We start from the raw sequence: 27909 nt of genomic DNA on the forward strand, positions 1-27909 counted from the left end.
ACAGTGTGGCAACACAACACCAGTGTGAACACTGCCAAGCTTTGTGCAAGTGAGGTGGGGCATGGGGCCAGAGGGCAAAACCCTGAGATCATTTTTAGCTCCTCTGTTCAGCGTTAAGGCCAGCTGTCACAAACCACGTTGCTTTATTCCTGTCTGTGCGCACAGTCTACTCCAGACACCTAAACACTAGAATAAGGCACCACAGCACACCAGGATGTGGAAGAGAAAAGCATGGATGATCAAACGTGAGTGTCTTCCGCATGTCAAACATGAGTGTCTCACGTATCTCCAGAGTTATGCTTGGGTTTATGCTGCTTGTAACAGTAAATGTCTTTGAATTAACATGGAAAGTCTGCACTTTACCTTACCATCATTCTTTCATTTGAAGGATGAGGGTTAGAGTTAGGGGTTAGTGTTAGGTTTCTTGTTAGTTAGGGTTAAGGTTAGGGGTTAAAGTTATTTGCTGGTGTAGAGGCAAATTCACAAAAACCTGTCCAGTTTCTTACTGACTACTAATGTATTAAATGGCAAAAAGGAAAGTTAAACACACTGCCTTTCCAAGCTAGACACGTGATGTCTGTTCAGGACATGCATCAGTAGTATGTTGACGTAATGGTAGTATGATCATGTAACAGTGGTATGTTGATGTACATACATGGCAGCTCTTGCTAACATCACGCATTTCTTTCAGCTCCTATTGACCATCCCATGGAGATGAGGTACAGGCCTTTGCTCGAGGTACAAAAATACACGTGACACATTCGCTTTCTGAATGAGGAAAGTTTCTTTCTGTGGTCTGCATCAGCAAACGTGAACAGAAAACAGAAATCACAGAGCAGGGTCAGACCATTGTTGGGAGTTATCATAATAGCAGGTCACCTCCTGCCCCGCGCTGCAGCCTTAACGTTCCTGGCAACTTGGATAGTACAGTTCACTAAAGGGCAGGAAGCATGACCCTTTGAAACAGTAGTTAAAGCAGGAAGAGGCTGGTGGCCCCTGAACCACACAGTGATGTTTGTGGTATAACATAACATCTCATCCTGTTTCTTGTAGAGCATGGTACCTCCAGACCCAATGAGCAAGCTGAAGTTGAAGAGGGGCTCTCCCAGAGAAGAGTTCCCCTGTCTAGATGGGAATTACACCTGTATGGCCCAGGTCTTAGACCTGCATATGTACACCCGGCAGTTTAACCGTGCTACCGAGAGCGGGGTCATCTTTGACGACATTATTCGTCCAGGTCTGGAAGACCCAGGTGAGACACTTTTGTCTGCTAAATAGTTTTTAACTGTCCTGCAGAGAGTTGCAAGCCCAGTTTAATTCTCAAAAGCATCAAAGAGACAAATGCATTCACCATCTTTTGTAATTTTGCATTAGAAGAAAATGTTTGCATGTGCTAAATATTTTTTGCAAATCATATCCGAAATGTGTAGTTAGCTAAAAGATGAAAGTTACTTTTGGGTATATCCATCTGGGTTGTTGCTCAGAATCAGAGCACCAGTGCATTGGTTGACTTGATTTACAAAAGTGCTCTGGTGAACCAAAGCACTGGAGGGAAAAAAAAAATCACACTCACCACTCTGCAGAAGATTAAAAGCCACCCGTGTTATGAAGTGTGTGACTCATAACTACCTCCTCACTGTTATTACTGCCTATAACACCTTCTGCTTGGTAAGCTGGTTTTGAGTAATGTGCTTTCAAGCGACCTCTCCTGCTAAAAAGACTAAAAGAAAACATGACAAAGAATCAAAGCTCAGACATCACTGAACTACTGAAACAGACGTTTTTGCACGAGGAGTAGAAGCGGATGGTAGGCCTGCCTGTTGAGGGCTTTTGCAGTTCACCTAAAATTACACTTACACCAATGCCTCTACCCTGGAGGCCAACGCTTTCATGTGCTCCAACACAAGTTCGAAGGGCAGTATGCAAGTACCGCATTCCTCACCACGACCTCTCCGACATGATGCGTGTGTTTTGTTTCTGTGACACAGGAACCCGTGAAGGGCCCTTGGCAGTGGGTTGTTTAGCTGGAGACGCACAATCCTACATTCTGTTTTGCACCTTTTTCGACCGCGTTATTGAAGCCTACCACAGCTACAAAGTTGTCCCTCACGTTATTCAACAAAGTGACTTGAATTATGACAACCTGAAGGTGACCATTATCACTCAAAAGATATTAACTCATAGATTACAAGTAGGATTCCCAGATGACTGTTGAATCAAGAGGGACATTGTTTTATGATGTGTGTGTGTGTGTGTAGGGAGGAGATGACTTTGACCACATATATGCAGTAAGTTGTGAGGTGAGTGTTGTCCGCTGTGTAGAGGACTACTGCTTCCCCACACATATTAGTAGAGGAGAACGAAGAGAGCTCCTCACAGTGGCCAAAGAAGGTACTGCACAAAACTCCCTCACCTTACTACTCGGTACACTTTGCTGAATGTCTCATAAGTGCCCATCTGATGTAATGGCAGTCACATAGTTAATCATGGGACAATGTGCACGATGCGATATTGGATAAATGCCTTTAACGACATTCTGCTTTACATATGAAAAAGATTATTTGAATTGAAATACAATTTGAATAATTGATCTGGAATTATTCATTGACCAGCTCTGGCTCAACTTAGTGAGGAGTTCCCAGGAAAGCTTTACTCCATGGATGAGCTCAATGAAGAGATGAAGGATAAAGGAATTATTATGGATGCCCCGCCTCCTTCGTTAATGAAGTTCGGTGTGAGCCGTGATTGGCCGGATGCAAGAGCCCTGTGGTAAAACTCGCTTAAGTCGTCCACGAAACGTGACAACTTCACATTAAAAGCCCCCTGAGGTCCCTCATAGCGCGTGTAGCATTCGCTTTGGTCTACGCGCCCAAGCTGCTAGAGCACTCGGACATGCTAACGTCTCACCAAATAGTAACAATAGGCCATGGATGTGCAGAACTAAGGGCTAACCTGTGCTATAGAAACATTCACTGCCTACTGACTATAACCGAAGCACACTAGCTAGGTGACTAGACCCAAGGTAACTTCTGTGTTCAAACTGTGTGGTGCGCATTGTCTAAGGATTTGATATATTTACCTTATTTGTGAGATCAAATGTTTCATTCACTGTGCCCTTTAGGTAAGACCAGGACTTATTTAACCTTTATGTCCAGGTACGGAAGCTTTTCCAGACAGGTTCACTTTGATCTGTCTCGCAGGGTGAGTGAGGATGGGACTCTGGCCATATGGATCAACATGGAGGACCATGTGCGACTGGTGTCTTCCAGAAACGATGCCAACGTCCAGGAGGCCTTTGCCGCCGTCTGCGTCAATTTAGTAAAGGTGAGCCTCTGTCCATCCAGCACAGAGCGCGCTCATAGGCTCGTAGATCGTCGCCCATTACTTTGTCGAATCCATTTTTTTTCCCCCTTCAGCTAGAGGCATTGTACAAGAAGCTGAGGCGCCCGTTCGTCTGGAAGCCGCACCTGGGCTGGGTGGTGAGCTCACCTGCAGAGCTGGGCACGGGTATGAAAGCCAGCATCACGGTAAGGCTGCCGCACCTGGCTGCGCACAGCCGCCTGCGCGGCCTCCTGAGCAGACTACGACTGCGCATGGAGGCAACAGGTACGTGACCCCAACCCTAACCACCTGCGCCTTTACTCGGATCTAACTCGACACGCCACCGTTAGGAAGCGTAAACAGCAGGAGAGGACCTAGAAGGGTGTGTTCAGTGAACCCTGTACGTCCTCTACACGCAGACCCAGACGTGTACAAATTAAGCAACGTAGAGAGCATCGGACTCACAGAAGTGGAGCTGACCCAGCAGGTGGTGGATGGGGTGAAGCTCCTTGTCAGAATAGAGAAGCGACTGGAGCAGGACGACTGCTTCGACGACCTCCTTCCTGCGCAGAAGTAGAAGCGGCTATGTCTGGAGCTGTTATCAGGGTGACCTATGAACCCCACGCAGACACCAAATGTCCTGTTCACAGATAAAAACAAGGCAAAACCAGACACCCGAACACTGATAATAAAGGTCTCTCCTAAGTGGTGGTGTGGATTTTCTTTGCATTGTATGAATTGCAGGTTACTACTTTGTGTTTACTGTGACCTGCTCATTTCGTTACGTTACTAGTGAACTTTAACTAGCTAAATTCTCGCCACTGTCTTGTCCTTCTTTCAGGAGAGACTCGGGTCGAGTAAGGATGTCAGAAGTGTTGTGCTTTAGCGTTTCCTGTGAATCCTGCATGTTTGGGTGAACCCTGGAAGGCATGCGGTAAAAGACAAATCAACGTGACCTCAGATAAAGACATCAGACAAACAGACAGACAATCTCGCTCAGAAACCTCTTTTCAAGTAAAGCTTTAATGTGCACCAGAGAGACTGAATCTTGACGACACGAGTCTTTTTTTTTTTTTTTTTTGAAAAATGTCCAGTACTACGTTTGGGGGAAGGGGTATGGGATGTGTGTGTGTGTGTGTGTGTGTGTGTGTGTGTGTGTGTGTGAGAGAGAGAGAGAGAGATGCCTGGAAACAGAAGTAGTGGGGGCAGAAAGGTTATTTGCATTTTAAAGATGTGGTCTGCTTTCCCTCACACCACCTCTGAGGTGCGTCCATTGCCAAGTCCGTTCAGGACACGTACCGCTACCACATGGACCCAACGCTCTCCACGTGTCTGATCACAGCTTAAACCTCCTAAAAGGTTTTGAAAAACACTGTTTTCTTAAAGGAGGAAACTAAACAAAAACGTTCTCCAGCTTTCCCTTGAGCATGTGCAGTTGTGGACCTTTTTCCTGTCAGCATTACAGTAACACGACACAAAGAGCATTGCACACTTAACCCTCACCATCTCAGTAGAAAAGACCAAGTACAAACCTTCCAGCACGAGTGATCTTACGCACCATCATCATCGTCATCACCACTAATTACAAAAGGAGCAAAATTAAAAAGGTACATCTTCAGAAGCAAAAACATCACGTCCTACTTCAGAAACAAACAAACATCACATCCTACTTCCTTCCTGTACGGGCGACATTCTGAGGAAGACCAGCACATTAAAGGCATCAAAGAGGAAAATAAATAAACCCAATGAAAGTCCCAAAGAAAAGGTGACGCCATTCCTCCAATCCTGCTCTCTTAAACATTCCCGAGCTCATAACATCCCACTGTTACACTAACACCACAGTTTAGTGAGTAGGTTTTCCTTTCTTGGGTGAAAGGATGAGGGGGGAAAAAAAAGAAAAAAAAGTGTTAAACCAATTTGCCTTTGGGATATGTTTTACAAAGCACTTCTACTCAGTAACTGGCCAGTGTTGAAGAAAAAATGGTGAGAATATAAATGACTCATAAAATGTCACATGACATGGCAGAGGCAAAATAAAATGTAAAAACGTGGGGAAAGCAACCAGGTAAACGAAAACATTACAGTAAGACACATTTAACATTAATGTTCTGTAGCGAACTCAAGACTGTACATCTTCAGATACATAGGCTGAAAGTCTCGTATTAGGCAAGTCTATGAACAATTCAACAAAACACTCTGCATCTTAACTGTACATGTGGAAATAGTAGCACTGTAAGTCTCAGTTTCACCCTACACAGGAAATCCTGCCAAAGGAACGTCACTATGCTAACCCTCATAGGTTTTCTTATATTATTGCAAAAATGGTGTGTATGTATATGACTTGTGAGCAGGAGGGGATTGGGGTAGAAGAAAGGGGAATTTTTACCCCAGGAGCCTGGGGTAGGAGGAGACTGGGGTAGAAGGAAGGGAAATTATTTACCCCAGGAGCCTGGGGTAGAAGGAAGGGTTATTTTTTCTGCCACTGAGCAAATGATACAGCTGTAGCTTCAGAAAGCAGTAAACTGAAAATGGAGCGTAGACGTCGCCGTGGCGACCACGCTCGCTGGGAGTGTAGATGTCGCCGTGGCGGCCACGCTCGCTGGGAGTGCAGGCGTCGCCGCGGCGACCACGCTCGCTGGGAGCACAGGCGTCGCTGTGGCGACCACGCTCACTGGGAGCGCAGGCGTCGCCGTGGCGCACTGGGCCTCGCTCTGCCTGTCACAGCTTCAGCTCGTTGGCCACTTTGGATGCAATGTTCTTGAAAGCAATGGAGGTGCCCGAGATGCGCTTGAAGCGCACGCCGTTGAGAGAAAGGCGGGGCAACTTGCATACTTCCATCTCCCATTGGACCAGGCTGTCCTGGCGGGCGTCGCCGTGGACACAGAAGAGCAGGAAGCGCTCGCGCTGCTCATAGTCGCAGTTGTTGGCGTCGAGCACCTTCCGGATCTCACGCATCATGTCAGCAGGCTCCATGGACGACGTGGTCTTCATGCTCCACGTGAAGCGCAGGGAACGCGGCTTGCAGTCCCGGCCATCGTCCTTGGCCTCGCCAGAGCTGCTCCTGACAACACACAAGCCACGTCACTACACACCACACCACATGGCCATCAGACTTAATAAACGCACGACGACACCACACGGCCATCAGACTTAATAAACGCACGACGACACCACACAGCCATCAGACGTAATAAACGCACAATGACACCACCATGACAGGAGACTTTCATAGCCTGGATTCCCTAAACTGTTTCCTTAAAAAATGTTTAAAAAAAAAAAAAAAAAGAAAACCACACACAACAAACACACACAAACAAACAAACGACTAGTTTCCATCCAACTTCATCCCTGCACCTCTGGCTAACCCTACACAGAGATGCACATCAAAACTACTACTCTAAATGCATCTAAACACCGCCTTCACGACAACCAGTGGCGTCTCACCTCACACTGTATGCTCTGCACTTGCCGTCTCCTTCACTGGGAAGCCTTGAAGACAGTCAGAGTGAGAAACAAAGGCAGAATGGAAAGATTTCTCCAATCACAGATCAGGGGCAGGGCAGAGGTGGGGCAGGGCAAGCAGAGCCACCAATAACAACCGAAGAGACAACGAAATACACTTTCCTCAGAACAAACATGACAGTGCTTTTCTCTATACTTTAAATTTTTTCTTTCTAAAGAGAATCTTTTTTTTTCCCCTTTTGAACACTGCAAGGGACACTGCATGAGAAATTCAGGGGTCCACACACACACAGAGATTCACACACAAGAGTCCAGTATAACTGCTGCTTTTAGGTGACTGCCACTTCCTGTCACCACAAGAGAACGAGGATGAGCCACATTACAGGGCCAATCACAGATTAGAGGGCCAAATCACAGCAATGCCACTGAGCTCACTCCTACCTGTGTGAAACCGCATTTTCATAGCAGTGTGTGTGTGTGTGTGTGTGTGTGTGTTTTACTGGGTGGTAGAGGGGGTAAATAAGTTACTTGTATCTTCTAAGAACAAAGAAAAAAATGAACCACTCAAAAGAACTCAACACGAGTCTGTTCAAACTTGAGTAAAGGAGAACATGCGAGTGAAGTTCTCCATGGAGGAACAGAGGAACTTGATAAGAAGCTGGTTAAACTGTTAGTGTCTACCGTGAGGTGGCGTTTCTGACCATCATACTTACAACACGGGGGTCTTCACCTTTCTGTAGAACAAACTTCAGCCATTTTCAAGACTTTATCCAGATTGCATTTTAAACATTTACAGCATTTAGCGGACGCTTTTATCCAAAGCGACTTACAATTATGACTGAATACAACTTGAGCAATTGAGGGTTAAGGGTCTTACTCAGGGGCCCCACAGTGTCAGTGGTGGGGCTTGAACCAACAACCTTCCAATTACATTCACCACTGAACTACTGTATGTGGAGCTGTGTAAACCGTAGTACTTTTTTGTCATCTTACGTCTACGTTACTACACATCTACAGCACATCCATCCATGTAATAAGCTACAGTTGTTTAAGTTTAGTCTGAGTTTGGCTGTACTACCACACAGTACACATGAGACACACACACACACACTCCTGCTCTTGGTGTAATGGGTTAATGTTTAAGCCATAAGCGCCCCCTGTGTGTAGAGGTGCAGCACGGCCATGTTAGGGAGACCATTACAGGCTGAATCTAGCATAGCACCACACTGAGATGTGTGTGTGTGTGTGTGTGTGTGTGTGTGTGTGTGTGTGTCTACATGTGTACTGTGTGCTACTACAGCCAAACTCAGACTAAACTTGAACAACTGTAGCTTATTACATGGATGGATATGGTGTAGATGCAGTAACATAGACGTAAGATGTGTCTGCTGTCAGGCGCTGGCTCACTCACCTGCGCGCCAGCTTGGAGGTGATCTTGCTGATGATGCCAGTGGAGGTGCCCCTGCGTGCCTGGGCCAGAGCCCCCGTGTCGTGGGAGAGCGTGGGCGAGGCTGGCGGGCCGCTGTAGGTGGCGCTACGCCGCTCCTGTAGCTGCGCTCCGTGGAAGGTGCTGCGACTGGACGTGCCGCGGGGGAAACGGGTCCGGTCCGGAGTGGAGCTGCTGAGACTCTGGGCAGATGGAGAAGCACCAGGAACCTGAGAGCTGGAGCTAGTGTTTGAGAGAGAGAGAGAGAGAGAGAGAGAGAGAGAGAGAGAAAGAAAGAGAAAGAGAGGGGGGGGGCTCGTTTCTTTTTCTTGGTTCTTTTCTGGGAAATGAAATGAAAAGAACGAAAACACTTGAGGTTTCTGTGCGGATGCCGTTAGGCTGAGCGATGACCCCTCACCCCTTGAACTCCGTGTTGTCCTCGATTGGGGGGAGGGGGGACTTGGTGGGGTGGGTTGAGGCAGACATGGATTTCACGTGCCGCGGCCGAGCAGAAGTCAGCGCTGCAGACACTCCAGGAGACACAGAGGAGCCACTTCCAGATGCAGACATCTCCGTCAGACTGAGAGAGAGAGAGAGAGGATTCTTTTTCATTTGCAGGTGTCGGCTGTTTTGTGGAGGATGCCGGCGATGGTGCCGGAGGCCGGCTGAGGCCTCGCCGCGCCGCCCAAGGGGTCACGTCTCACCTGCTGTCCTTGCCGTTGGAGACGGCTGCTCCGCGCTCCGCGCTGCTGCGCTCACACACGTACGTGTTCCTCCGCGTCATGCCTGTGCTATTCTGCTGGTCACCAGAGAGGCGAATTAAAACAGGAATTACAGCTCACCTGTCATGGCAGGAAGAGTTAGACCACCCAACCCTGGACTTCACGCTGGTGACCCCTCACCCCTGAGCCTGTAGAGGACTTCCTGCGCTCCTGCACGGTCAGTGGCGAGACAGCCACGTCTCCTTTGGAGCTGGAGGATGACAGCTTGTGGGACGCGGTCCACTCCACCTTCTTTTCTCCCTCCACACTAGAGGCCTGCACTCTCCGACTGTAGGACACAGGTGGTGGAACCGAGGGGGAGACTGCAACACACACACACACATATATATACACACACACACACACACACACACACACACACATATATATACACACACACACGGTTGCTGGCCACGGTCACAGATGAACGTAAGGAAGAACGTGCCCATCTACATCACACAGAGGGTGTACGGATGGTGCTGTTGTGGGTGGGGTCAGGGTGCTATTTGGGCGGGCTGAGGAATTCTGTGCGGGCGGAGCTGACCATGGTCACTGTAGCGCCTCTGTTTCTGCGTGGCAGAGATGCTGCGTTGTACTTTGGAGTGAGCGGGTGACACCGAGGAGCTGTTGTTCAGGTCACTGGTGGGTCGTGACCTCTGACACAGGTTTGTGGTGGACAGTGACTCACTCCCTTCAAACTGAGATAAATGAGACACAAGCCCCGCATGAAAACACCCAACAGCGACGGTCCCCGCGGTCGGGTGGACTCCTGGGCTGGACGGTCACTTGCCTCGGGGGGTTTTCTGCCCAGAAGCAGGTAGGTGGCCATGACCTCATCAAACTTCTGGCCCACTAAGGAATCTTTGATCTCATCTTTGGGGAAACCCATCGTGACCATCAGGTCTGAAAGAGACACGGGAAACAAAAAGAGTGATAAAGAGAGAAAGAAAGTAAGAAAAAAGGGTCAGAGAGCGAGAGAGAGAGAGCGCGCATGCGTTTATAAGAGTGTGTTCAGAGTGTGTGATGTTTACCAACCGATTCGCTTTGTGTCGCTGAAGTCAGGCTCAGGCTCTGTGTACGGGTTAAGCTCTGCCTCCTCATGACCCACGTTCATCCAGCGGTCTTTCATGATTTGCTGTGACAGACACACACACACACACACACACACACACACACACACACACACACACACACAAACTTGCAGGGTTGTATCAGGTAGGAGTGCTGACATCCAGACCTCCAAGGGTAGCTGGCAGGCATGAGGGGGAAGCAGGTTACCCCCAGAGGTGAGGGGTGGAGGTGGAGGTGGAGGTCTGTGTGAGGGGTGGTGGTGGTGCTGACCTCCAGACCTCCAAGGGTAGCTGGCAGGCATGAGGGGGAAGCAGGTTACCCCCAGAGGTGAGGGGTGGAGGTGGAGGTCTGTGTGAGGGGTGGTGGTGGTGGTGGTGGTGCTGACCTCCAGACCTCCAAGGGTAGCTGGCAGGCATGAGGGGGAAGCAGGTTACCCCCAGAGGTGAGGGGTGGAGGTGGAGGTGGAGGTCTGTGTGAGGGGTGGTGGTGGTGGTGGTGCTGACCTCCAGACCTCCAAGGGTAGCTGGCAGGCATGAGGGGGAAGCAGGTTACCCCCAGAGGTGAGGGGTGGAGGTGGAGGTGGAGGTCTGTGTGAGGGGTGGTGGTGGTGGTGGTGCTGACCTCCAGACCTCCAAGGGTAGCTGGCAGGCATGAGGGGGAAGCAGGTTACCCCCAGAGGTGAGGGGTGGAGGTGGAGGTGGAGGTCTGTGTGAGGGGTGGTGGTGGTGGTGGTGCTGACCTCCAGACTGCCACGTTTGCCGGGATTTAGCACCAGCAGTTTCTTCAGCAGGTTCTCACAATCGGTGGACATGTAGAAGGGGACGCGATACTTCCCCCTCAGCACGCGCTCCCGCAGCTCCTGTGGAGGGAACAGGGAACACGAGCATGTTGGAGCCCCGCTGAACACGAGCGCATCAGGACCCCGCTCTCTGGGCTACAAACAGACCTTCAGGTTCTGTCCGTCGAAGGGCAGAGAGCCGCTGACCAGCGTGTAGAGGATGACCCCCAGGCTCCAGACATCCACCTCGGGCCCATCGTACTTCTTGCCCTGGAAGAGCTCGGGCGCGGCGTATGGCGGACTGCCGCAGAACGTGTCCAGCTTGCTGCCAATGGTGAATTCATTACTAAAGCCAAAGTCTGCGATCTTAATGTTCATATCAGCATCCAGAAGCAGATTCTCAGCCTTGATGGAAGGAAGAGAGAGAGAGAGAGAGAGAGAGAGAGAGAGAGAGAGAGAGAGAGAGAGATTAAGCTTTGGTAATGTAGAAGTAACAAGCCTGAAGTGCCCAGCTGCTAGGCTGCGGTTCACTTACTTTGAGATCTCGGTGCACTATCCTTTTCTGATGGCAGTACTGAACCGCAGACACAATCTGGAAGGTGCACACACACGCACAGAGAAAGCAAGTGAACAAGGGAGAATAAATCTCCTGCCACTGTGAGACTAGTACTGTGTTGAAGTGGTGCGCCATCCTGTTTGAACTACATGAGCACTGCACCACGATCCCACAAATTAATAATCTGACAGCAGCCCATTAGAGGAAAGCCCCTCAAGAGGAACGCAAACAAACATGAGCAGAGTGCGATGGCAGTGGTGTGCCACTAGGGGTCAATATGCGTGTTAAGTGAAGCAGCATTCGTATTGAACAGGATTTTTCATTCTCTCACCTGTCGAAACTTGGCCCTGGCTTCTTTCTCCTTCATTCTTCCATGTGCAACTAAGTAGTCAAACACTTCCCCTGAGAGACAGACAGAAGTGCTGAAATCACCTGCCGCACGTGTGAAGGTGTGGAGGTGCTCTCTCGCTCACACGGGTGGAGGTGCTCGCCCCGACCCACGGCGCTACACTCACCTCCGCTCGCATACTCCATGATCAAATAAAGTGTCTTCTCCGTTTCAATGACTTCAAATAACTTCACTGGGAAGGGAGAGGAGAAGATTTAGTATGGCACAGACAGGAAGATGTTTGCGGTCTGCTTTTTGCATTTGCTTGAAACATGCAAACGGAAGGACCAGTGTCCCCTGTGGGAAGGACCAGTGTTCCCTGTGCAGTGAGCAGGGCTGGAGGAGTTTGACCTTGAGCAGAGCTCTCTGCATAAACTCTACCACCAACACACCCATCACCATGTGGAATGTGTGCATGTATTAGTCCATCTCCTGGTAACAAGGACCCATCACTAATGTGGAGACACAAGGGATTTGTGTTATGGGTACACACACAGAGAGATGAGCACACACACACACACACACACACACACACACACACACACAGAGATGAGCACACACACACAGAGAGATGAGCACACACGCACAGAGAGATGAGCACACACGCACACACACAGAGAGATGAGCACACACGCGCACACACACACACACACACGAGCGCGCGCACACACACACACACACACACACGAGCGCGCGCACACACACAGAGATGAGCACACACACACGCACACGCAACTGAAAGCTTTCCAAGCTCACACACAGCAACATCTCTCCCCTACAGCAACACACACCACCCTTCTATATCACACTCATTTCATTATCCAAGATGAGCAAAACAGAGAGGACTTGACCTGGCGAACTTCAGACAATTACAAAGTGCTTTTATTAATAATGGAGTATGTGAAAATAAACCCAGTTTTGGGGTTCTGACAGAGTCTGATCTCGATTACTGTGTTTCTACACACAGAACAGGAAGTCATTTTAAAGTGAAGAAGCCACAAAGATGTCATGTATGTGTGAGAAAGGAGTGGTCAGTGGAGGAGTGGTCAGTGGAGGAAACACGGTTATCTCATTGAGCCAACACTACACCCTTCCACAGTCCACTGGAACATGCACAGTCCTGTTGGAATGTAACCAAAATGTAGAGTGACAGACAAGAAGAGAAAACCAGGAAAAACAGTCAACAAGGTGTGGGGTAGAGGGGGAGGTGTGCGGTCAACAAGGTGTGGGGTAGAGGGGGAGGTGTGAGGCAATATGTGTGTGTGTGAGTGTTCTGTGTGTGTGTGTGTGTGTGTGTGTGTGTATATATATATGCGCATGCATTTATGTATGTATGTATAAATAAACAAACACTCACCTATATTAGGGTGATTCAAAATCTTCATAATTCGCACTTCACGAAAAAGCTGTTGAGAAAAACAAAAATGAACTGTAAATTCTTACAAAATGAACTGTAACCAAAATAATTCTTCACAAAACACCACCATTTGCTATTGGAACAGAAAAGGCTTTGCTTGCTTGTTTGTTTGTTGTTTAAACGCGTTAAAAGTTAAGTTTCAGTCAAGCAGCATCTCCCAGACACAGGAACAGTAGAGGAGGTGATAATGAAGGTGATGATGGTGATTGTGCTGAAGATTGTGATGGTAGTGATCACAATAATGAAGGTGATGATGATCACGATAATGAAGGTGATGGTGGTGAAGATGGTGATCACGATAATGAAGGTGATGATGGTGGTGATCACGATAATGAAGGTGATGATGATCACGATAATGAAGGTGATGGTGGTGAAGATGGTGATCACGATAATGAAGGTGATGATGATCACGATAATGAAGGTGATGGTGGTGAAGATGGTGATCACGATAATGAAGGTGATGATGGTGGTGATCACAATAATGAAGGTGATGATGATCACGATAATGAAGGTGATGATGATCACGATAATGAAGGTGATGGTGGTGAAGATGGTGATCACGATAATGAAGGTGATGATGGTGGTGATCACGATAATGAGGGTGATGATGATCGTCATCATCCTCCCCAGGGATCACGAAACCACAAAGACTCACTACGAACAGCAGGACACTGAACAGGACTCTCCTTCAGGACCACGCTCTGCTGGATGCTCCCAAGGGAACACAGAACCACAAAAACTCAACAGCTCACACAAACATACTCTTATTTATGGCCAGAGCAACAGGAGGGCTTTTCCTGTGAACGACACAAAGAATTGCCCCCTTTCTCTTGGCATTCCATCCAATGAGCAAACACGGCTGGACCCGACCGGCATGAGGAGTACAGGCATGTACTGTGCGGCACACGCAGTCACAGTCGAAGTATGAAGCACGCCTGTTTACTCCAGTACCCTAAAGGTCCTGACAGTGATGACACAGCAAACTCAAACGCTGCTGTTGGGCAACCGTCAGAAAGTACCCCAAGGCCGAGAGTGGGAAGGGTAAGCGGAAAGCAGGGAAACTAAACGCTACATCACTGGACTTCTGTTTGTTTGCTCTCTTACTGTAGGTTTTAAAAGTTTACCAGAAAAATCTGTAGTGCACACAGCTGGTGGGGACATGATCATTCAATCAGGACAAAGACACATACGAAGCAAAATGTTCTCTTACTCACAGACACTTGCCTGAACTAATTAACATTCTCTACCTTTTCGAGATTTGCCGGAACTAATTAACTCTACTCTTTGGGGAGTATTTGCAATTAATTGCAATTCGTCTGATCATTCTACACAATCTATTGTGAAGAGTGATCAGATGAATTGCAATTCATTGCAAAGTCATTTCTAGCCATGAAAATTAACTTAATCACAAACATTACTGCATTCCAGCCACTGCATTTCAGCCCTGCCACAAAAGGGCCTGCTAACCTCATTTCAGTGAGTTTCTCGTTAGCTCAGAAGAAAGTGTTAACGAGGACAAGGCAGCTGATATCACTCTGTCATGCTGATTAGAAGAGCAGACTGTTCGCTTTAAAAAGGGTGGTGGTGCTTGAAATTTTCTTCTGTTAACCGTGGTTACCTCCAAGGAACATGTGCAGTCATCATCATCGCATCGCATCACAAGGGCTTCACAGGCAAGGACAGGCTGCTTGTAAGATAGCACCTAAATCAACCATTTATTGAATCATCAAAAACTCCAAGGAGAGGTTCATTTGCATTGAAGGCTTCAGGGTGCCCAAGAAAGACAAGCAACCACCAGGACCGTCTCCTAAAGAGGATGCAGCTATGGGATGGGGTCACCAGCAGTGCAGAGCCTGCTCAGGAATGCCATAAGGCAGGTGTGAGGGCATCTGCACATACAGTGAGGTGAAGGCTTTTAGAGGACGGCTTGGTGTCCAGAAGGGCAGCAAAGAAGCCACTTCTCTCCAAGAAAATCATCAAGGACAGACTGACATTCTGCAGGAGGTACAAGGATTGGATTGCAGAGGACTGGGGTAAAGTTATTTCCCATGATGAAGTCCCCTTCAGACTATTTGGGACATCTGGACAAATGATTGTCCGGAGAAGAAAAGGTGAGCGCTACCATGGGTCTCGTGTCATGCCAACAGTGAAGCATCCTGAGATCATTCATGTGTGGGGTTGCTTCTCATCCAAGGGAGTGGGTTTGCTCAATTTTGCCTAAGAACACTGCCAAGAATAAGGAAATGGTATCAAAACATCCTCCAAGAGCAAGTTCTCCGAATGACCCAGGAGCAAGTTGGTGATGAACAATGCTTTTTCCAGCATGATGGAGCACCAAGTCACAAGGCAAAAATGATAACCAAGTGGCTCAGTGAACAAAGGGCAGGAAACTCCCCAGATGTCAATCCTCAAAGAGGGTGGACAAACAAACACAGAAACTGTGATCAACTCCAAGCACTGATCAGGCAAGAATGGGCCGCCATCAGTAAATATTTTGCCCAGAAGCTGATATCCAGCATGTCAAGGTGAACTGTAGAAGTCTTAAAAAAGAAGGGTCAACACTGTAAATATGTCTTTACTTAAACTGGATGTATTCGTCAATAAAGTTTTTTGGGTTTTTTTTACTTTATAATTGTACTTCACTGTACCATATAAACATCTAACAAAAGGATCCAAAAAACTGAGGCAGTAAACTTTGTGAAAACCAAAATTTGTGTCGGTCTCGCTTTTGGCCAAGACTTTATTGACATATAAGCACGAACCGATAATGGCACTCACAAGCATTACAAACGTTAATACGAACATGAAACGGGTGACAAACACGAACACAGTTAACAATAACGAAAACATGTAACATTAGCACGTTACATCTGCACACCTCAACACGGGTTTAAATACATACAGACAAACAAACGAGGTGCAGCTGTGGCCATAAACAGATCCTCCCACTACACGTGGCTAGCCAAACTACGTGATTCGCGGGAGGCGAGCGTTCCGTGACACCGCCGTCTGAAGGACCAATCAGAAAGAAGGCCTTCGGAATGATGGAGACATGAGGATTCAGAAATGGTGTCTTTGACGCCAGAGAAATGGACAGTGGAAATGCTGGGTTAGCTGCATGTGGTTGTGGTTAGGTTTTGTGAATTTAAAACCGAGACCCTCACCACAGTTGCTGTGGATGAGCAAGAAGCCCTGGCCGGCGCTTGTTAAGCACTGCCATTGTTTCCATCGATTACTGTTTTTCAGTTTTCCCTGAATAAGACTAGTCGTGTTATTGAGGACCAGGCTTAGGCTGCAGTGTAGGCATTTGAAACCAAATGGGACTCAGGTATGTTCTCTGGACTTGTCTGGGTCTTTTATTTATGTTATAATTTATTAATATATTTGCGTGTTAGAGTTGGTTGGGGACAGAGCTCAAGTCTTAGGTTTAGGGCTCAGAGATAGAGCAGGTTATCTATTTGAGGGCTTTAGAGTGGTGTGTTAGGGTTAACCCTGCACACTGGACTGGAATATTTATGCCCTACTAAGTCACACTGATTAATTACCACTATGCTAATGCTAATCGTGATCAGGAGAGAATTCGGCAGTAAATGGTAACATCATGTCTGACACCCAACGCGAAGAAAAAGACTGCAGCTGGGTCATTCACAAATAAGAAAAAGCAAAATCTTCTTTCACAATTACTCAGAATTAGCAAACAAGCCTTTCTGCTTATGTATACATTTAAAAGAATAATTCAGTGTTTAAACTTAAAAATGTCTTATTTTGTGTTTAGGTTGCGTTTCTTATATAGACATGCATTCTGCTCACAAGAACAGTGACTCCAAGAGAAATAATTAAAGTGTTTCACTGCTTTGATGCTCAGCTCTGGCTGCTGTACTCAAGTTTTCCACACACAGAAGTCTCGTTAGGTTTTTATTTTTCCTTTTGCAAACATTCTGCAGTCCATCCAGTTTGATATGATTGATTCCCCATGTCCAAGGCTTCACTGGGATAACAGAACAGCTCAGCTGCCCAACGGGACACTGGTAGTATATCAAAGGACCCATCAGAGCAACCCTTCATTTTTACACAGCAATGACCTACCTGTGGAACTGGTGTACTGTATATCCGTATATTATAACTGTATTACACATGCCCGGAACTTACCCTGCTGTGTAAGGCATGAAAATGTATTACCCTTCAAAATAAATACCTGATTCACAAGACTGGCCATTAGGAGAAGAGGGTTCATCAACCCACTCTCGAGGGCACAGCTTTAATCAGACACAGATGGCTTGTGAGAGAGCTTGGCCATCTCCATAACTGCACAACTAACTCAAACACCAACTCAGTCTCTTTGGAAGAACATCGTAAATATGGATGTGCAGATGGTCTTTTTTTTCCCTCCTCCAAGACCATCAACATATTACAAAATGAAGATTTACAAGAGAGGCGAACCAAGTGATGAGTAATAATGGATAGTTCAAGGAAGAGCTCACCTTTTGTAAACTAGTGGGGTTCAACTGGGTCTTATCGATAATCTTCACAGCAACCTGAAAGACAGGGGGGGGGGGGGGGGTCAGTAGCAGGATTCTGTAATGATACCAAAGTTGAAACAATTATTTGACACCGCTGACAAAACAAAACATGAAAAAGTAATTCCTTAGTCAATTCTCCTTTACCTTTTAAGTGACATCAAACCAAGGTCCAAATGCATTTCATCCCTTGACATTACAACTTAGCCTTTACCTCGCCATTTTGTGATTGCTAGAATAGAGAGCTGGGGCCCCAAGGCCACTGGCCCTCAGCTCCAAGGGCCCAGGCAACACTAAAGAACAAGGTATAGGGGCAAAAATAAGTAGTAGGACTGAGCCCAAGTGTGAATTTACAATTTAACCTGAACGTTTGAAAAGAAGCTCTGAGAAGACTTTATTAAATCAATGAAACTAACAAAAATAAGATAGTTCTCCACAGGATTACGAGATGCCTAATCCAGCACCGGAACCAAAAAATCCAGTTGTCACGCGTGGCCCCTCTTAGCGTCCTTATTGTCACGGTTACCATGTCTCATGTATTTGTTTTGCTCCCGTGTTTCGTTCTCTCTGGCTGTCGTTTGTAGCACCGGTCTGGTTAAATTCTCATTAGTACGTGTATTTAAACCCCGTCTTGTTCCCCGTTTGCATTGCCGGTCATTGTGTTATTCCTAGCCACTGTTGTTAATCCAAGCCTCCATGCGCGAAATCCCTTGTTCGTAATTCCTAGTTGTTCATGATTCCTAGACTGTGTGTTAATTCTAGGCTTTGTTTATCCTAGCCTCTCTGTTAGCGCCCACTTCCCTTTTGTCATCAAGTGGTTTGTTTCGTTCCGTTAATCATGTTATCCCAGAGTCTACGTGTTGGCTCTGGGACCCCCGGACTGTTACAACGATTACGATTCTGGATTTGCCCATAACAAAACTCACTCGTCAGCGTATAGTTAAGACAGTAAAGTACAGTAAAGAATGACAAGTTATTCCTTGCTGGAAGTCAGTACAATAAGAAAATATTCTCTCAATGGAGTAGAGAGATAATATTTCATAAAGTTAAACAAAGCTGAGGTATAGCATAAATTTATATTTTACAAAAACCAAAACAAACAAAAAACTATGCTAAATGGTTTGCTACATGCCTCATTTACAAGCCACATTTGATGATTACTCAATTATTTGTTGATACGTGCATACAGATAACTTGATTTTTGAATTACCTGCTTTTTGCAACTCTAAAGCACACATGTTCATGTTGGTCAACTGAATGTCATATTGATCAGTAAGCAGAGATGATGCATATAAAAATCACAGACGTTTACAGCCACGCACACACACACACACACACACACACACACGTGGAGGTAAATCTCAAATCTATAGATCTGTTCAGCCTGTACTGGTACTTCTCATGTTGTTGGATAGTAATTGATCTTGGCTCAGGGCCAAGGACACCAGTGGCTAAAATAAGGCCTGAGAACCGTCGAGCACCTTCGACAGAGGTAACATGGTATGCTTCACAAACACAGTAAGCAAAACTAAATAAAGAATGTAAATATAAACAGCTAATATTGAAGACACACACACACACACACATCAGATATATATGAAAATTAATCCAGAAAAATAACAGTACTAGTCATTTCTGAGTTTGAGTGAAACTCAAGTGTGCAAGAAGTGTATGTGTATGTGGGCGCAGACTCTGACGAACATGGCGGCGGAAAATGCTCCTGTTTCCACCTTTCAGAATCCACAGACACTGTCCAACATGAAAGGACTCGAGTGCTGGGCTGTTATGTTGGTCAAACGTTTTACGCATAAACGGCCTTTTGGGAGTCTGAGAAAAACGCATTGGTTGCGCTTTTGAACCTTACGCTAGAGCCTAATCTTCCGCTGCTTTTGACGCTCAAATTGGTCAGAATGTCAAAGTGTGAATCCTCCTGGTAGAAAACCTTAATTACAGTAACACTTATGCTGCGTCACACTATTCCTAATTTGGCCGAGGTCAAATTCCTTGTATACAGCTGCGCAGGCTCGCGGTGTCATGGGTGTGATTTCTGTCTGTGGTTGCTGGGAAGTCAGAAAAGCAGGTGTGCGTGTCCATTACCTCTCGTCCTGTTAAAACATGGCGCGCAAGTTTCACTTTGGCGAAGTTGCCCTTGCCGATGGTCTTGAGCAGCCTGTAGTTGCCGACGTGAGGCTGGTCGTCGGCGATGGACGCTACAGAGTTGCGAGATCGCGGGAGACTCTGGCGACTGGCGGATCTGGCAGGGGCTGGGGGGGGGTCAGGATAGCCGTCCACCGCAAGCTGGAGAACACGGCAGGGAAGGTTAGCAAACACCAGTCAAGCCATCGCTTCTCACGGAGTATACAGAAACACAGGAAACGGCGGTTGGGTATAGATCGACACACTGAGGCACAGCAGCATTCAAATCTGCGTCCATGACTTGTTAGTTACATTTGCCTCATGGGTAAAGTGGAAAACTAAACAAACATCAGACGCCCAACATATCTTAGCTGACTACATTTAGGGTAAGTGGAGAATTGTGTACGTTTGATTGGTCATTCAAGTAAGATTACGTGAGTAGCCGTGAAGAATATAAAAGGAATGGGATAAACAGTAGGCCCATAATACAGAAACCCTGCACCCAATGTTTAAGTACAAGTAGGCACTTTTGGAAACGCTTCTGAAGTTAGAAAATATGATTTGTTTGCTTAAATAGTACTTCGAACCTCAAGTACGGCTCAGCTTGAAATACCATACTTCAAGTCTCATGGAAGACAAGCATGGAGACTACTCTCTGAAGAGTAGTCTGGCTCCTAGAATGAACTTCTACTTGCTGGACAGCAGAGTCCCTTGCAGTCTTCAAACGCAGACTGGAGACCCGTCTATTTGTGGATTATTTAAATGACCACTGAGCCTGCTCCTATGCTGACTAGCTGAAACTCTAGTACTTATTGTAGGGCATTGTTTACTACACTGATGGTGACTGCTCCCATGTTGACTAACTGTAGTACTTATTGTTTATTGCACTGATTGTTGTGCGAAATACACCTTATATGTATTTCAACAGTATTCTAGTTCATTGGTATGCTGGACTCTAACCTACTGTACTAGGATGTATTCTATGAGTAAATGACAAAGTACTCTGGATAAGAGCGTCTGCTAAATGCTGTAAATGTAAATTATGAATGTAAACTAGCCACTGATGGCGTCTTTAGCTGTATCGCTACTGATGCGACTACAACTACTCCAATGTGGTCAATGGATAACCAACACTGTGGACACATGGAGTTTAATCAACACAGAAACTGGAGTTTAGCTCTGCTCACAAAGCAAAGGAATACTGAACATGTTCCTGTCACGTCATAAGCAGCAGGTACCACAGACACCTCAACCAAAAAGCACATAATCCAAAACAGCCATCACAGTGTTCTGGTGCAGGTCTGGAGGGCTAAATGTGTCTGAGTCCCATGTTCCTTCCACTCAAACCATATACAGGGGCAGATCTTAAACAAATACTCATCAAAAGAACAACCGTTCTGGACGCCGTGTCCCCAGACTCCACACCCCAACAGCCCTGTGTCAAGCGCACAGCACACTAAGGCCTGCAAGAGATGAGCCAATAAAACAGTCACCTACAGTGGATAGACAGGCTGTCCTCCTGAAGCCTGAGAGGTAGGTAAGGCTGAAGGAAAAGTAGGTGGAGTCTGGAGGAAGGGTGGAGTCTGGAGTGAGGGTAGGTCGAGTCAGGAGGGACAGACCCCACCCCACCCCACGCCACGCAACCCACGCCAGGGGCAGACGCGACGCAACCCAACCCACACTAGTGACAGACCCAACCCACGCTAGGGGTAGATGGGGCTCTTGAAATATTGCTACATGATTATATCCACACATCAGTAATGACTCATCTGTGTTCTTAATTCAGTGTGCAGAGAGCAGAGGTCATTCCTATTCTCCAAAGCCCCACACCCCAAACACTTCACACACTCCTGGCAGAACTCCTAGACCTCATCCACCCACCTCCTGGGGATAGTTCCCATGGACACAGCTCGACCAGAAGCAAAACTGGGATACACGTCATCTTACATCAGCTGTGCCATGAGCTGCTTAGGGGTGTACAGTTGTGTTCAAAATAATAGGAGTGTGTTTAAAAATGTGAGTAAAGCTCAGAATCCTTATAATAGTTTTTATTTCCATGCATTAGGAACACTGAACATTATATTCTAAATCAAAACATGAAGAAAAATATATCAATTTTAATTACTTTACAGAAAATGAAGAAAAATGAATATTGGGCTGTTCAAAAAAAATAGCAGTGTCTGCATTTTTCTTCACAAACTCAAATATTTACCGTATAAACTGAAAAATCTTTAGGATTTAGCATTGCTCTGAATCGCTAAACTAATATTTTAGTTGTATAACCAGTGTTTCTGAGAACTGCATGACATCTGTGTTGCATGGAGTCGACCAACTTCTGGCACCTGTGAACAGGTATTCCAGCCCAGGATGATTTGACAACTTTCCACAATTCCTCTGCATTTCTTGGTTTTGCCTCAGAAACAGCATTTATGATGTCCCCTCACAAGTTTTCTATTGGATTAAGGTCCGGGGATTGGGCTGGCCACTCCAAACTTTAATTTGAACTTTAATTTTGTTGGTCTGGAACCAAGATGCTGCTTGCTTACTGGTGTGTTTGCGGTCGTTGCCTTGTTGAAACACCCATTTCAAGGGCATTTCCTCTTCAGCATAAGGCAACATGACCTCTTCAAGTATTTTGATATATGCAAACTGATCCAGGATCCCTGGTATGCGATAAATAGGCCCGACACCATAGTAAGAGAAACATCCCCATATCATGATGCCTGCACCACCATGCTTCACTGTCTTCAGAGTGTACTGTGGCTTGAATTCAGCGTTTGGGGGTCGTCTGACAAACTGTCTGCGGCCCTTAGATCCAAAAAGAACAATCTTACTTTCATCAGACCACAAAGTTTCTCCATTTCCTTTTATGCGTTCATGCGTTCCTTGGCAAATTGTAACCTCTTCAGCATGTCTTTATTTTTTATTTTTTTTAAACAATGGGACTTTGCGGGGGCTTCTTGCCCATAGATTTCGCCTTCACACAGGCGTCTTCTAATTGTCACAGTACTCGCAGGTAACTTCAAACTGTCTTTGAACACCCTGGATCTGATCATTGACCAAGTCTTTGCCATTCTGGATATTCTTCGATCCATTCGAATGGTCTTCCGTTTTCTTCCACGTTTCTCTGGTTTTGCTTTCCATTTTAAAGCATTGGAGATCATTTTAGCCGAGCAGCCTATCATTTTCTGCACTTCTTTATACGTTTTCCCCTCTCCAATCAATGTTTTAATCAAAGTACGCTGTTCTTCTGAACAATGTCTGGAACGACCCATTTTTCTCAGGTTTTCAGAGAGAAATGCATGTACAACGTGTTGTTTTCATCCTTAAATAAAGGCCACCTAATTGACATCTATTTTTTTCACAGAATGAATGACCTCCCTAATTGAACTCCACACTGCTATTATTTTGAACATGCCTGTTTCAATTAATTATTCAAGTACACAAACTCAGGAGCATGCATATGATGAATGTTGGGTCTGATGGTTTTCTGTGACTCTACTACACCTACTGGCAAGTTATTTGCCATGTAGTAATATAATTTCTACCAAAAACAGTGATTGATCTGGTTAGTCATGTTGGACTGCTATTATTTTGAACACAACTGTACCTGCACATCGAGGATGGACTGTTCTTAGAGGGATCAGTTAGAAAGTCTCCAGTCACTGCAGAGTGAAAGTTTAATGGAAACAAGCTGTACACTTTTTAAATCTTATTCTGAGACCAGAAGAGGTGTTTCTCACGTCAGCATTTACTTCAGAATTATTTTGGGATCAGGCGCAGACAAACCTCGACACCATGGTCTCACTAGAACACTAGTTTCCTTGAAGGTTTAATCTGTTGCGTTTCCTCAAGCTTTGCATTCCACCAGCTGTTCTTAGATCCTTGTGTAGGTGTTGCTGTGCTAGGGGTACAAACTACAATTTCCTCATTCATATTGGCACAGTGTCACTCTGGGATATAAATAATGCCCCAGTATTACTGCACGTATGGCCTTAGGCTATCACAACCTCTGACGATAATGTATAAGGAAAGTCATATTTCAAACGTGTTATCCATGTAGAAACAATTACCTGACGCTTTTATCCAAAGCAACTTACAATTATGATTGAGTACAACTTGAGCAATTAAGGCTTAAGGGCTCAGGGGCCCAACAGTGGAAACTTGGCAGTGGTGGGAATGAACCAGCAACCATCTGGTTACAAGTCAAGTACCTTAACCACTGAGCTACCACTGCCCACTGCACTGAAATCTATAAGAATACAGTGTAATACAGAACTGTCTTCTATTACAAATTACAAATCTCTTTTTTGCTTTGCACAGTACTCATGAACAACGCTAAAAAGAGATTAAACAATAGTTTAAAGTTGACAGCAAGAGCCTGGCACAAAAATGTGTGAGATCCTGTCCCATCAACAGCCAAGATCCTCCAGACCTTCAACACAACACAAACAAAGAAACCCAGTGTATCATCATCATCATCATCAGGACCTAGTCACTAATAGAATTAGGCAGCAGAATTTTCAAATGTACTGAAGGTGAAACATGGTAAGTTTAAACATTTTACACAGAATTTGGCATGAGGTGTGTGTTAATTAAAAGTCTGTTAAAAACGTGAACTTGGGTTCCTTGAAAGGGGCTACATAAATCTAACTTCATTCCTTTATATGCTAAATGCAAACACCTTTCTTGTGTAAATTATGTTTCATCACTGCTACCATTCTTAAAAATAAGTCATATTACTCATCTGATCCATACCACGAACCACTTTCTCTCTGGCAGGTAGCAAAGAGCCTCATAAAAATGGAAAACTAAATGAAAATCAAACAAAACGCATCTCAAACTCAAACCACGTGTAATATTTCTAAACTGGGGGACAATTCTGAAACAAAACTCACTAGACTTGTTTTCTAAAGCAGTGAAGTGGTCCAACATTTAACTATTGGGGACTTAACACCTGTACAGTTCACATACTCTGTAATTTAGTTATGTGGAAGTGTGGAAGTCCAGGCATCCCGTTGCAGTCAGGGCTGCTTTTTAAAGCGAGGTCCCGCTCCGTTTCTGAATACACCAGGCTTTTAAAGCTCCTGAAGACAAAGCTGCACATGGCTACGCACACATAACCAGGAGCAGGCCGGAGAGAACAGGACTACACTCAGCTAGTCCTGCTCAGCTCCCCTCGTCTCTCAGTCTCCCACCTGGCACGCAATCATTCTACAACATGTGAAGCGTCACTGAACTCGTCTCTCATCTCTCAAACATTTTGCCATTTTGTTCTCTCTACTCTTTACAGTCAGTAAATAGCTCCACATTATGTTACATCATATAGCGGACGGTTGAACTTTGAGCAACGCATGATTACAGAAAGCGGCACAAGGCGCAAAGTCAGGACAACGCTCACGGCCATAATTAAAATACACCGTTTCCTTTGCAACTGCTCCACAAAGTTTTATCCCAGACATGCAAGCGTTCCCTTTCTAAACGCACCATTGTCACCCTCTCACATTTCCACAGAAACGAACACTTTCCTACCCAGTTTGCAGCCAGTCAGATCACCTGGTAACCCGCGTGTCTGGATGAAGTGATAACAGTGACAGTCACCAACAGTCACACTGAGCGTTCATGGGTCATTTGGCTCGTCAAACCAAATATCAGGCTCGAAAAGAAATGAGCAAACAATGTGCATCTGTAAATGCCACCATTTCAGACTAGAGACCTGGCGAGTCCGTCAGTTCACACTTGTGTACAGGTGCGCTTTACCTTTCGGTATTCCGGTGGTATGTATTGCTTCAGGGACTGGTGGATGAATATAACATAACTTCCCCTTGTTTGTTGCTGTTAGTCTTTACTTTTGCCAGCTGAATGGGTGGAAATGTTTATTTTCATAAAACCGCACAATCATCTGCCTGTGATCGTTAGAGCATTCACACAGGTTGTGTTCTGTAATTGAAATCCATGTGCTGTGGCCTGCCCAAGCTACTGACTCATGGCAATTCTTAACACAGGCCAACTGAAAGGCCTTGCAAGACACTGGCTGCCATGAGATTTCTTTAGGAAGAGAACAATTCAGCCGCTGAAACCAGAAATCCCACGATGTGCTAAGCCAAGTGCCATCCATCCCTGCCCTGCGCTGTGCTTCTGCCGTTACAGGCCAGCTCCCTGAGCATAACGCAGAGACTCTCACAAAGTGCAGCGCACAGGTCTTCGCACCCGGCAGATATGCGCGGAGGTTGCAGTTTACCGCAGGACTGACTGAATATAGGTCTTAACTCCTGTGTTGAATCAGCATGTTCAGACAGCTGGCGAGTGATTGTAATCAAGGCAAGATCCAACATGACATGGCAGCGAATTATCTGTACTTGGCTGAAGAGAGCCTCACCCTGCTGATCTCAAATCAATACCGTGCACTCCAATCCCTGCCAGTGTCGTTAACACAGTAGGCTGACGAGTCATTGTAATACATGTTTAAAGCCCAGCAAACAACCATTTTAAAGAAATTCCAGCAAATTCAAACATACTAAAAGTGACATATTGACTTGTGTCTCCCTCTTTATAAGAGGGAACAGTGACGGGGAAACTTTAACCTTCAGTAAAGACGCCGTGAAACCAAGGAGCTCTGAGATTTCTGGTTATACGAAGGAGGAAACCCTGCAAAGATATCACGTCCATAGCGTTCATTAGAGATACAATAACGAAATCCTCCAGTTCCAACCTCCGTGACCCCTTATGAACAGGCCATGCGTTTATGCATCTGCAGACGAGCCGCGTATGGGTGGTTTTATGGCGCAGGGTAGCGCAGGGTTACCAGCACCACCTAAAACCCGCAACCTTCACACGTACGGCTACTATCCCCCCCCCTGCTTAATGATCTGTGCATTGGTGAAATGATCGCCAGTGTGAGGTTAAATCCTTGGACTCTTTCGACGAAGAGATCGATGATGGTTCGTTTTCCACCATTCAGGATCGCTTTAATACATGTGCATCCTTCAGTAATGTCGCCGGATAAGCTTTGATGGCAAACCAAAGGAAATAAACTGATATTTACATTCATTAATCGTTAAAAATCGAACAAAGCGATTTCCAATATCAATGGCAAACGGAACGTACAGCCCCGCTTGGCTGGACGTAGGATTTCAAGCGAAACTAAGGGGAGTAGCCCCGCAAATCGCCCCACATTTCTCCAGAAATACGACGGTTATTGTTCCTCTCCTGGTCATAACAGACCAGCCCAGATGGAAACGGTGTTTATAAAACGTTATAACCGGTACGGAAGAGCATCGCTATGTGCCCAAACTGCTCCATCACGGCGGTTTACTATCTAGCCTCTCGGCTATCCGGCTAGCCCGCCTGCTCATACGCGCAGGTTACCGGGTTCAAAACCGGCATGAAATGAAAGATAAAAACCCCCAGAAACGGACGCGGACCGGCGGGTTCGCGTACTCACGTTGTCCGTGTCGCGTTCGTTCACCGTGGGCAGCGGCGTCCGCGTCGACATTTTGCGCGTCCAGGCCGCGTATGGACGCGCCGAGCTGGCGAAGGGACGGAGCTCCGAGGGGGGAGAGGGATTGCTCCAGCCCTTCACGCCGGCATGGCCGCAAAAAAACCCACCCCAAAGCCTCAGCGATGAGAGCTCAATAAGAAACCCTCGCCAATAAAAGCCGCCCAGTACACCGGGCCGGACTGAGCCGACATGAGCCGGACGCACTGACCTTTCCGACTGGAGGGATTAAAAAAAACCCAGATGCGCTTCCAGGTAGCTGCTTTATAAGCAAACGTAGAGCCCTGCTGTAAGTGGGATGTACGGAGAGGAGAGGGAGAGAGAGAGAGAGGGAGGGAGGGAGGGAGGGAGGGAGGGAGGGAGGGGAGGTTAAAGATCCAGTACGTAAAGGAGTGTGTGTGGGGTTAAAGATCCAGTACGTAGAGTAATGTGTGTGGGGTTAAAGATCCAGTATGTAGGAAAGTGTGTGTGGAGTTAAAGATCCAGTACATAGAGGTGTGTGTGGGGGGGTTTAAAGCTCCAGCATTGATCCACCCTGATATAGGGGAAAGTACGTTCATAGTGATTATGAAACATGT

General features: G+C 46.3%; 2 protein-coding genes across 5 annotated transcripts; one reads left to right on the forward strand and one right to left on the reverse strand.

Moving 5' to 3' along the window:
• Positions 1 to 88: 88 nt before the first annotated feature.
• zgc:172076 lies at positions 89 to 4498 on the forward strand. Of its 2 annotated transcripts, XM_026996969.3 has the most exons (10): positions 89 to 245; positions 692 to 738; positions 1054 to 1252; positions 1989 to 2149; positions 2259 to 2391; positions 2613 to 2769; positions 3201 to 3324; positions 3417 to 3606; positions 3741 to 3927; positions 4163 to 4498. In XM_026996969.3, the coding sequence occupies exons 1-9, from the start codon at positions 215 to 217 to the stop codon at positions 3896 to 3898; spliced, it is 1200 nt and encodes a 399-aa protein (XP_026852770.2). In that variant the 5' UTR covers positions 89 to 214; the 3' UTR covers positions 3899 to 3927; positions 4163 to 4498. The 2 variants fall into 2 exon arrangements, with proteins under 2 accessions (XP_026852770.2, XP_026852763.2); XM_026996962.3 differs by lacking the exon at positions 4163 to 4498 and having other exon boundaries at positions 3741 to 4026.
• Positions 4327 to 27636, reverse strand: mark1 (MAP/microtubule affinity-regulating kinase 1). Of its 3 annotated transcripts, XM_026996984.3 has the most exons (18): positions 27278 to 27636; positions 19795 to 19995; positions 17662 to 17715; positions 13121 to 13169; positions 11891 to 11956; positions 11707 to 11777; positions 11355 to 11411; positions 10988 to 11224; positions 10781 to 10900; positions 10006 to 10105; positions 9761 to 9873; positions 9515 to 9668; positions 9112 to 9293; positions 8914 to 9005; positions 8628 to 8789; positions 8195 to 8452; positions 6766 to 6810; positions 4327 to 6382 (listed from the first exon to the last, which is right to left on the reverse strand). In XM_026996984.3, exons 1-18 carry the CDS (start codon positions 27326 to 27328, stop codon positions 6040 to 6042), a joined length of 2355 nt encoding a protein of 784 aa, XP_026852785.2. In that variant the 5' UTR covers positions 27329 to 27636; the 3' UTR covers positions 4327 to 6039. The 3 variants fall into 3 exon arrangements, with proteins under 3 accessions (XP_026852785.2, XP_081564380.1, XP_026852798.2); XM_081708254.1 differs by lacking the exon at positions 19795 to 19995; XM_026996997.3 differs by lacking the exon at positions 6766 to 6810.
• Positions 27637 to 27909: the final 273 nt, after the last annotated feature.

The sequence above is a fragment of the Electrophorus electricus genome, chromosome 26 (assembly GCF_041902795.1).
Source record: "Electrophorus electricus isolate QZ-2024a chromosome 26, ASM4190279v1, whole genome shotgun sequence".
In the NCBI taxonomy this organism is placed as follows: Eukaryota; Metazoa; Chordata; class Actinopteri; order Gymnotiformes; family Gymnotidae; genus Electrophorus; species Electrophorus electricus.